This window comes from Humulus lupulus, chromosome 8, assembly GCF_963169125.1.
Source record: "Humulus lupulus chromosome 8, drHumLupu1.1, whole genome shotgun sequence".
In the NCBI taxonomy this organism is placed as follows: domain Eukaryota; kingdom Viridiplantae; phylum Streptophyta; class Magnoliopsida; order Rosales; family Cannabaceae; genus Humulus; species Humulus lupulus.
Window position 1 is genome coordinate 8,338,713 of NC_084800.1, and position 12,135 is coordinate 8,350,847.

At 29.5% G+C, this 12,135-nt stretch overlaps 1 protein-coding gene across 1 annotated transcript; it reads left to right on the plus strand.

The window, feature by feature from the left end:
* Positions 1-3,651: 3,651 nt before the first annotated feature.
* Positions 3,652-5,464, plus strand: LOC133794443 (inorganic pyrophosphatase 1-like). The gene is made up of 4 exons (XM_062231667.1): positions 3,652-3,950; positions 4,099-4,220; positions 4,339-4,546; positions 4,908-5,464. The coding sequence occupies exons 1-4, from the start codon at positions 3,810-3,812 to the stop codon at positions 5,262-5,264; spliced, it is 828 nt and encodes a 275-aa protein (XP_062087651.1). The 5' UTR covers positions 3,652-3,809; the 3' UTR covers positions 5,265-5,464.
* Positions 5,465-12,135: the final 6,671 nt, after the last annotated feature.

A 12,135-nucleotide genomic window follows, 5' to 3' on the forward strand; every position in this document is an offset into this window, starting at 1 on the left:
ATATTTTTTAACACACTTACACCGTAAAAAACCACCTAAACCACACCGCAAAAAATGGTTTGGTTTAGTAGGTTTGGTACAACTAAATCACACCGCACGGTGTGTTCTACTTACTACACCGCATTTGTGGCGTAGTGTATTAAAATGTGTTCAAACCGCCCAAACCACGCCACCGTGCACACCCCCACATTTTGACCTTCGGTTGTTTTCCCGAATCATGTCATCATTAACTAGATGACGAATTTCAGCTCGGACTTCGAGCTTGTTTATCATTCTTTTTCGATACATCGAAATAGGGATATAACAATATATAATGCATAATTTTTTCATACATTACGTGCTTAAACAATTTTGATAGTTTACATGCATACACGTCAGTGTCGTTATAAAAACTGCTGTTTATCACTATTATTCTTGAAGAGTACGTTATGACCAAATTGTTGTTTTTATTTCCCTAGTGTTTATAGAGTTAGCCATTATAAATAATTATAGGGTCCAGTTTGGCTCCTATAAGTGGGTTCTTATTCTGATAAGTTTTTTTTTGTTCAAATTGACCTATATTATTAGAATAGAACATTTGGTGCTTAATCATCAACACGCGAGTCCCCCAATATCTTCGTATATATAAATATATTCATCAAATTATTATTATTAGCCAAAAATAAGAGAAAACCAATCACGTGTATGAATAAAATATAAAAATATAATAATATATGTGACAAAAATATGTACGTATGTTTCTTTTTGAAGCCGTTTTTGGCTAGTGGTGTAGTACGTGGTGCTTGGTAACGTGGCTATATATTTTAATTTATTGGTGATGGAGAAAAATATATATATATAAAAAAAATTAAAAAAAGAAATAATCAAAACAAAAGTGGGTAGTGTTACTCACCCACACGGACTGGATTCGATATGCCTGACGTGACACTTAGCTGTAATGTAAGCTGTTTTATAGCTCCATTCATCCAAGTCATATACAATTTCAGCTCACGAGAATTTTCACCAAATCTATATATGCTTTTATTATGGGCCATAGAATATGTATGATTGAATAAAATCCAAAATAAAAAAACATAATCAAATTATTGTAACGTAGCAAAAATAATGAAGAGGACTGACAAATTAATGAATGAATAAACAACCATATATTAATATATGTGGATTGTAATTACTTAATGGCTCAATTTTTATTACTCACTTTTGTAGTCATCGTGTTCTCCACATTAAGGTTCATTCCCCATGAAACAAGGGTTGGCTTTTTCTAATTTCATCCGTTAATTTGTATAATTCATGAATATTAATACAAAGAAAATTAATTAAAAGTTACATCATGTTCGTTTTGATGCGACAAATGTTTTTTTCTTCTGGGGTAATTTTCAACAAGCTGTATATCTAGAATTTGTTTTTTCTTTAACTAAGACCACTTCTTTTCAAATTCCACGCACTTTTTTTTGTTTGTTTTCTCAATTTGACCTTATTAACAATAATATTATAAAGATATTTGAAACTTAGAAATTAATTTAATTAAGCAGCAACACAAAGAAAAACCAAGATCATAAGTAGGGCATAGGATGGCTTGCCCCCAAATAAAAATGTCCCATTTTGAAAAATTATATTTTTTTTATACAAAAAAGTCTCATAATTTTACGAAAATATCATTTAATATTGTAAAAATATCAAAAAATTTCTTGAACAATCAATACTCACGGGCCAGCCCTAGCCATAAGTGTAAGAGAGACCCTCTGCCCTTTTGGTCACTCACCTCACCTCCCCCAAATAAGTACATAATAAGAAATTCAGAATCAAATAATTGAAAGAAAAATAGTGGCAGTAATTGATTTACTTTGTGTTACATAATTATATATATATATATATATATATGTATATTATATTCGATCTTAAGGTGTGAAGCCATGCAGAACAAATACTATTCGTTGAGATCAGACCTAATAAATTATTAGGAGGAGGAGTTGTTGTGAGTTGTGAGGAAGCTAGGAAGTTGCCTCAGCAAGCATATGTTGTGAAATCGACCGATCCAAGACAAAGACAAAGACAAAGCCAAAAACAGGGGACAAAAACAACGAGATTTGCATGAATTTAATTTAATTTAATTTTACTTTTCTTTAATTTCTATTTGCCGCGTAGATAATGGTCAATTCTGGTGTAGTTGAAAGCTTGAGCTCATTTTTCTTTTTTCTTTTTTCTTTTTTCTTTTTCAAACCATCTTTTATATAAATTATTAATTACCATCTATAAGTTTCTACTTTCTAGATGCCATTTGTAATGTATTGATGGTAAAAATACATTTCCAAAATTAAAAATATTGACTTTTACTTTTCTAAACAATATATTATACAATGATGTTAATTATTATTTTTAATATACAAATGTGTACACTACTTTAGCAGTAATTAAATATTTAAATTTTAAACTATTTAAATATATGTACAAATTTTTAAATTATGAGTATTAATTTTTTTATGTATAAGAAAATATAGTTTCATTAATATAAGTAAGATATCTACTTATTTTTAAAGTTATTTTTTACTCTAACTTAATTTTGATAATTTTTTACTAGGCTCTCACAATTTAGACAATTAGTCAAAAATTAAATAATATTAGTAAAAAAATATACACTTAATCGTATTTTTAGACCGATATCATTTTTAAAAAAATATATAAAAAGTTGCAAAATCATTACTCTCAATATAATTTCTCATATAATTATATAAGACAACTGGCACGAGCCAATAGTACAAAGCTACAAGCTAGAGAAAACGCCACTTATAGTCTATATCATACTGCAAAATCAATATAAAACAACCCAAAAACATATGGAACCAATGAATCACATAATTTATGCATCTTTAGTTTAGTAAATACAAAAATCCTAATTTGTAATTTACGAATAAATACAAAAATATATCTTGAAACATAGTTTTAATTCAATTTACTTTTGATGTTACTAAAATAATTTATTTTAATCACATAATATATTAAATAAATTAAAAAACATCAAATTGTAATATTAATTATATTAAAATTAAAACCCAAATTGAAATTATTTAAATATTTTTTACTTTTAAATTTATATTATAATTTTAAACTTTTTTTGAATATAATAGATATTTCATGCAAGTAAAATAAGAGTATTTGAATAAAATAAAAAATAAATTTGATTAATGCAGTGAAACGAGTCCAACCCTGGTCTAATTAAGAAAGATTAGAATTATACAACGAAAAATGTCACTTCTTTTATTAATTACCAAGGCAAATATGACTGTATATGAGACTTAGTTAACATTATTAGGCTTATCTCATCAATGACGAGATAATGATTTAAGTGCCAAAAGAATAGTAAAAACATTTTTTTTACGTGATACGAACCGAACCTTAATTAGTGGTAACTAATAAGGTTCAATTTATAACAGCACCTCTCGAATATTCTCTTTATTTCCGCGTATTTGCTTTTCCTAATCCTATTCTATTCCTAACCTAATACTATATTTCAACAATTAGTGGTCAAAAATTTTCTAACTCAAAAAAGTCATCCAATCCGAGGGCTGTAAAGTTACCAACGTTTCTTTAAAAAAATATTCCTTTATCAAATCCAAATGCATCAGCATGTGTATATAAACCAGTCTCCTTCTGCTGTTTTTTTATCACATCTCACAAACCAAAAAAACCAAGCCAAAACAACAGAGAAAATAGTCTCTATATATTCTTTAAATACTCTTCTTCTGCACTTTTATTCTTAATTGGTTTTCTCTTCGTCGTTTTTCTGCAAAGTTAGTCGTTTTCTCAGAAAAATGGCCGGAAATACCACTGTGATTTTCGACTTTGACAAGACCATAATCGAATGTGACAGCGATAACTGGGTCGTCGATGAATTGGGTGCCACAGATCTCTTCAATCAGCTTCTTCCAACCATGCCATGGAACTCTCTCATGGTGATTAAACTATTTTTGTTATTGCATTTTTCTTTTGTTATACTTTGTTTCTCTTGGTTTTCTTGTTTCAATGATTTTTATTAAAAATATTACTACTATATTATTATATGGTTTCTGACGGTTTAAATACATGAAAAAAAAAAATCAGGATAGGATGATGATGGAGCTTCACCAACAAGGAAAAACCATTGATGACATTGTTGAGGTTCTCAATCGGATCCCCATACATCCCAGAGTTGTTCCTGCCATTAAGGCCGCTCACGCTCTTGGGTACGTAAATATATATGTAAATATAAGACTACTCTTGTTTTTTTTTTCCTTATATTTCTCTCTCTGTTTTCATTTTCCATGAATTTGTTTTCTTATTTATGTTTGTGATATATTTCAGGTGTGATCTGAGGATTGTGAGTGATGCAAATCTGTTCTTCATTGAAACAATGTTGAAGCATCTTGGGCTGAGGGAGTACTTTTCAGAGATCAACACAAATCCCAGCTTTGTCGATGAACAAGGAAGGCTTCGCATTCAACCTTTTCATGATTTCAAAAACTCTTCACATGGCTGCACTATAGGCACCTGCCCTCCTAACATGTGCAAGGTATAATATATAATTGTATGCTAATAAAGTTTTTGTCTATTCTTTGTTGATGTTAATTTATTCCATAATTTGCTCAGTAGTGAGTTTTGGGTTCTTCACACACTTTCTAAATATTTTTAATTATTTTGTTAAACGAAAAAATTAGCCACCATTGGGTCCATAAATGTTGGAACATGTTCCTCAATTTTGTTTAAATATTTTTTTTTTGAAACCAAACCAGCCAATAAATCTTGAATTTTGACCACTTGATGATCTATGTAGGAGACTTAGACTCTGACCCCACATAATAGTAATATATATATATAAATATATTTTTTTCCAAATGGTACTTAATTATATTCTACTACTTTCCAATTTGCAGGGTGTGATTTTAGAAAGAATTCAGGCCTCTATGGCAGCTGAAGGCAACAAAAGAATCATCTACTTGGGTGATGGTGCTGGTGACTATTGCCCAAGCCTGAAGCTGAAAGAGAGTGACTTTGTGATGCCAAGGAAGAATTTCCCAGTGTGGGACTTGATTTCCAAGAACCCACTTCTCATCAAGCCCAAAATCCATGAATGGACTGATGGTGAGGAGTTTGAGAAGGTTCTGCTCAGCCTTATTGACACCATTTCCGCCGATGAGAAGTCTGCTGCTTTCACTTCAACTGACTTCAAAATGCCCAGTAATAACATTGATGTGTCGGCCATACCCAAAGCCCTCCCAGTTCAGCAGTAGACCAACACCATACATTTTTAGATCTATAACATAATTATTAATAATCCAATAATGTTACCCCTGTCCCAGATTCAGAAGGCTTTGATTTTTATTTATTTTTTTCTTTCTTTCTTTTGGGATTTATAGACCATAGTGTCGACTGATCTGTGCAAATCACTTGCCATGTTACAATAAAGATTTTTAGACCTCTTCTTCATTCATTACAAACATTAACCAATCAAAGGACAGTAGTCAAGCCAAGCTTATCTAACAACCGACACTTCACTATGATATATTCACATCACTTCCCATGATCACGGTTGGCTCTTTGTAAGTAAGTTTTCAAATTAAACGTTTGTTATGTACACAATCAAATTTCAAATCAATTTACATGCAGATTTTAATCCAGCTCTTTAAAAATTAAAGAAAAAGATTTTAAACATAGGTGTCTCAAACATTTTTTTGAATAAAAAATGTATTTAACAGATTATTAGTTCAACTGTTTTTTTCCTTAACTTTAATAAAACTTTATAAATATTTAACAAAATATAAATTTTAAACTAATTAAAACAAGTTACTCTTTTTTTATTTATTATTTAATTTAATTAACTTATATGAGTATATATTTATATTAAATAATAATAAATATTATAAATATAGTCATGTATACAAAAGCTATAGCTGTGTAATTAATAAAAAAACATAATAACATTCATATTCTATCAAGAATAAACAAGTTCTTTCTCCAATCACTAAAACGTGCTTTCAAAAATATCATGACTGGATATTTTGTATGTTGAACAGAGCTCACTACTACAAAAATGGGATTTCTCGACAGTTTTTAACTGTCGTTATTGAGCAATGACGACAGTCGACTAACTGTCGTATTTGCCTATGCCGGCGTAGGGTAGCTACGCCGACAGTTAATAAGTGTCGTCGTTGCTGGCAATGCCGACAGTTAATACGTGTCGCTGTTGCTGGCAACGCCGACAGTTAATACGTGTTGCCGTTGCTGGCAACGCCGACAGTTAATACGTGTCGCCGTTGCTCGCAACGCCGACAGTTAATACGTGTCGTCGTTGCTGGCTATGCCGACAGTTAATACGTGTCGCTGTAACATTAAATTTATATTATATATATAAATAATAATTTTTCGATATATATTTTTTAAAACTTTTAATTATATTTTTAACAATTGAAGTTTGATATAAATTTAAATAAAAAAAATACTCACATAATTAATTATCATTACCATAACTTGCAAAAAAAATTATATTTATCATAATAAAAATTCATTTACATAGAACATTTATTCATACAATTGAAATGTAAATAATACATCAAATCCCTATGAGACTAAATAATTCTCAATAAAAATTCATTATTCTCAATGTAAATAATACATCAAATCCTCAGTGTACATAATTCTTACAAACAAGAAAGAAAATTATACCCAACAACTTGAAGAAGAATTTCTTGTTGCCTTGGTTCTCTTAAATATCCAAGTAGAGTTTTGGCCTACAATACAGAATAAACACCATTAAAGTCAAACCAAAACTAAATAAATAGAGAAATTGAGGTTGCAGAATAAATAAAAAGGATGATTGGTTGTTAGTCACAAAAATGATTTATATAAAAGTTGTATTTTTCTTATCAAACTAGATAGCCTCTGGCTTAAATAGTTAGTCTTGGTTCTTAAAACTAAGGAATACTACTACAAAACTGGGCTTTAAGGAATACATGCCTCGAGGTATGTAAGATAGTTTATAATTTAAAAAAATATTATAATATTTATTTTTTAAAAATTATAGACAACATTTTGGTTTAATTTATTTTAATATGTTTATATCATTTTTTTATAATATATAACATTGTAAATTTACTAAAAATATTATATGAAAATTAGAAAACATAATAAAAATAAATTAATATATTTTCTAAAAAAACTAAACAAATATACAATATACATTATATACATTGCTTTCATGTATAAATAAATATAACAAAAATAATTAAAATAATATATACCCACACCATATCCAATAACCGACTTGGCTTACTTGAATCTATATAATTGAAATCACCCTAAGTTTAAATCATATATTTGTAACTAATCATGCATATGCATATTGAAGTAGTACTCTTGAACACCCCTGACTTAAGTTTTAGCATATTTTAAGGAGGAAGAACAATATCTATTTATATGTATATATATATTTGACAAACTCTATATATAAATTTTAATAATAGATAAATGTGTTATGTTTAATTATATTGAAAATAATTGCTTTAGGTACAGTCCACATGTGATCAATGTCGACATTTCCGCATACGTAGCCAATTGACAAATTTAAAATATTAGCATAGTACATATGAAACAAAGATGAAAAGATAAGATGAGAGAGATTTTATTGAAGTACTTTATTTAGTGAGGTAGAATTTGGGTAGGATATGTCTATTCTATAATTTTATTATATTAAAAAAAAACTCTATTTGTATTAAATTTTATTAATATTTAAGTAGATGAAAGGAGGGAAGGAGGATGAAACAACTTTAGTTTCAGTGACTTATACCAAAAAGGCATGTAGAGTTGTCATATCAAAGTACATTATCTTGGATGAGTTACCTTTTAGACATGTTACATGTTGAAGAATATGGTTTCCAACAATTTCTTAGAACCATACAACCTGGGTATGGTCATCATGATTGTTGCTCGGGATGTGTTGAAATTGTATGATGAAGAGAAAAAGAAATTTGAAAAATATTTTGAAGCATAAGAGGGTCTCTATCACCACTCATACATGGATTTCTATTCAAAATTTTAATTATATAGTCATCACGACACGTTGGGTTGACTATGATTTCTATTATCAGAAAATAATCATAATTTTTTTCCAAGTGGTAGATCACAAGGGGGAGACTATTGGCAAAGAGATTGAGAATTGTTTTCTATCACGGTGGACAATGCTTCTTCAAATGATGTCACTATTTAGTTTTTGATGAGATAGTTTAGAGAAAAGGAAAATGACCTCATTTTAGATGGGAAGTTTTTACATATAGGTATTGTACTCATATTGTAAACTTGATTGTCGGTGAAGGATTAAAAGAGAAGCATGATTCAATTGCTTGCATTAGACATGCTGTGAGATATGTTAGGTCTTCTCCCGCTAAACTCAAAAAGTTTAAATAAGTTGTCATAGAAGAATGAATTGAATGCAAAAGACTTCTATGTTTAGATGTTCAGACGAGGTAGAACTCTACATATCTCATGCTTAATTGTGCATTAAAATTCCAAAAGGCATTTGAAAGTGTGGAATCAGATGGAAATTTCTTGAAGTGTTTTGACAAGGTTGACAAAGATGGAAAGAAAAAGGAGGAGTCGCTTACTGAAACGAACTGGGAAAATGCAACGGTATTTGTGAAGTTTTTGGAGACTTTCTACGAGGTGACATTAAGGTTCAACGGATCAACCTATGTTATGACAGACAAGTACTTTATTGAAATATGTAATATGCATTTCACTTTGTATAGAATGGTAGTTGAGGAGGATAACATGAAGATGAAGTATGACAAATACTGGGGGAAGATTGAGGAGTGTAACGAGGCCCTTATAATTTCCTTGGTTCTTGACCCACGATACAAGCTCAAGTATCTCAACCATTGCATCAAAGCTTTTTATGGTCCACTGACTTGCGCTCATATGGTTAATGAGGTGGAACAAACATTACGATCATTGTTTGATTGGTATGGTGGAGGCTCTACATTACTTCAACCATCTATGAACCAGTCTCACTATTAGGCTCAGCCTAGTGGATTTTCCTCTTCCTCGTTCACTTTTACTTCTAGTTTGAAGAAGTATGTTTCGTTGCATGATGAGTTTCTACACCAAACGAAATAGGAAGATGGTGGTAAGATAAAGAATGAGGTTGATAGGTAACTGAGGATGCTGAACCTATGATTGAAGTTTATAGGTATCTAACTGAGGAAGTTGAACCTATGATTGAGCGTGACAACTTTGACATTTTGAAATGGTGGGCAAGAAATGCATCCAAATACAAGATCTTGTCAATCATTGGTCGTGATGTGTTAGCCATACCAGTTACAACTGTTGCTTTTGAGGTTGCTTTTTCGACTGGTGGTCAGATTTTAGATCCTTTTAGAGCTCACTGAGTCCTAAAATGGTTGAATTTTTAATATGTCTCAAAAATTGGTGGAGCAGTTCACATCAACCAATTATTGTTCGAGACTTCATGAATGATGTACAAGTGCTAGAAACATCAGAGATTCTTGAGTCTGGTAAGTTTTAAACAAACATGTATTTAGTATTTTAGTTGTAATTATTGTTTGAATCATATTTATGAAAATATATAATATATGAAATATTGCAGAGATCATAGGTGATACTACAACTACTAGTGGAAATGTTTTTGCTTTGCCTTCTTGTTCTATTAATGCTTCATCTACAACCTCATTTGCTGCATAAGGTATTGAATAAATGAAGAACATGAACCCCATATGACGTGGCTTGACTTGTAAGAATTTAAGAACCTCACAATTCAAAATTCATACTTAGCATTTTTGTTTTAATTAATTTTTCTATTTAAGGTTTACATTTTGGAATTGGAAATTGGGAAGGAGAAATGAAGAAAATGAAGGATGATGAAGGAGAAGAACTTTAAATTTATGGACTTTTTATTTCTATTTTGGAACTTACTTTGGACTCTGAACATTTTGTGGACTTTTTAAGTTTTAATTAAGGACTTTAGAAATTATGGATTTTTATTTTTTGTTATAGTTGGATGTTAGTTTTATATTTGTGAATTGTGGTTTGTGAGTGAACTTACAACATGATCCGATAGTTTTAGAATTGAGTGAATTGGAATAGCAATTAGCCATAGCTAATACTCAATATCAATAGTTTTATAAATTTTGTTTTTCCTAATTAGTAAGTTTCTTAATTCTTAGTATATAAAACTTTAATTAATGATAAAATATTGATCACTTAAAAGTTCATAAAAATAAATAAACCTAATTGTATAAAAAATAGTTAAAAGTCTAATTTTGTAAGAAAAAATGGTTAAAAAAAATAGGTCAACCAACATAACCCGACCTCACCTTAGACCATTTCGGTCGGGTTCGGTTTCATTTCTCCCCCAAGCGAATCCGACACCACCCGAACCTGACCTTCCCCCGACCCGACCCGAACCCTTTAGAAACTCACCTACTTTTTTCCAATTTATTTAAACTTCTTAGAAATAAAATAAAAGCTTTCTAGAAGTTTAAAAAAAGTTGAGAAAATATTCTCAATTGTTTTTTTCGCTTTTAGAAAGTTGAGTAATCTCAGCCCAAATATCTCACAGGCAAGCCCATTCTCTTAAACGAAATGGGCCTAAAAGTGCCCATGCATCTGCACTTGCACTGAGCTCCGATCACAACTGAAGAAAACCCATTATTACACTTGGGAGATTATTCTGCCTTTTATATATGACGAGCTCACCTGGGCTCAATTTCCAAGCCTTGTTTATGATATCAAACCCAAAATGATACTTTTTCTTGTTAAATAATGCTATAAAACTGAATTTGCATTTTTGTCTCCTCCATCCGAAGGAGTGATATCTTAAAGCCACAAAACTATGGTTTTTTTTAAGAACATATATTAATTTTGATTCAGAACCTTTTTTTTTAAAGAAAAAAAAAACGATCTGGATTATAGAAACCATTTGAATCTCTAAAAACAGCCGAGCTTGAAGCTTTTTCTTCAGTTCATTTTTATTTACAAACCATCAAACAATATATATTAAACACAAAACTTATTTACCGAGCTTTAGTTTAACAAATAGTTACAAGCCTTCACAGAATTAAAATAAAATAAATTTTATAATAAAACAAAATGATATCCCCAAAAAAGTATATATTTTCGAATATATATACAAAATAAAAATTAATCATAACAACTAAAAAAAATACTAAACCTACACCAACAATTCAAATACATACATAAAAACATCATGTATTAAAAGAAGAAATTACACCAAATATAATAATTTTTTTAAAACTTTGAAAAATATGGCACTTTTTTTTCTTAAGTTTTTTATGGCATATTTTTCTTATTTACATTTTTGTGGGAGTTTTTTTCCTATATATTAGTAATATTTTATTTTTTTTATACATTTTTAGTAGTTAGTTTAAATATGTTTTGAGATTATTTTTATAATTTTAATCTATTTTTATTATTTGTTATCATTCATATTTTATAAAACAATTCTTTTACATTATTCTTTGAAAAAAGATCTGAGACCTTTATTACCATGCTTTTCATTCCCATTTATTCTTCTTTTCTTTTATTTTTTATCTTTTTCAATCAACATTTTTTCCGTGGTGACCGATTACCACTATCAAAATAATTTTAATTTTTTTTTGTAGTAATCGTATGTCACTATCAATTTTTTTTAGTGATGTGTGTAACTGATTACAACTATAAAAATCTGTTTTATTTTTTAAGTCGAGTTGTAGTAACTGGTTACAACTATAAAAATAATTTTGATATTTGTAGTAATGTACCATTATCAAAATACCAACTGAATTGTAATGGGTTACTTGGTGAGATTTGGAAAAAATAAACTAATTTGATCGTGAAAGTAACTAGTTACAGATAGGTTTGAACAAAAAAATAGATATGAAAAAAAAAAAAACAAGTTGCGAGGGTAACCGGTTACTTAGTAGTTAGACTTGAAAAAAAATAAGATTCAAATAAAAAATCTAAATTGTTCATAATCGTAACTAGTTACAACTAGGTTTGAAAAAATAATTCAGATCTAAACAAAAAAATAAAAAACAGCCGCCATGGTACCTGGTTACTTATTCAGGTGTGAAAACAAAATCAGATATAAAT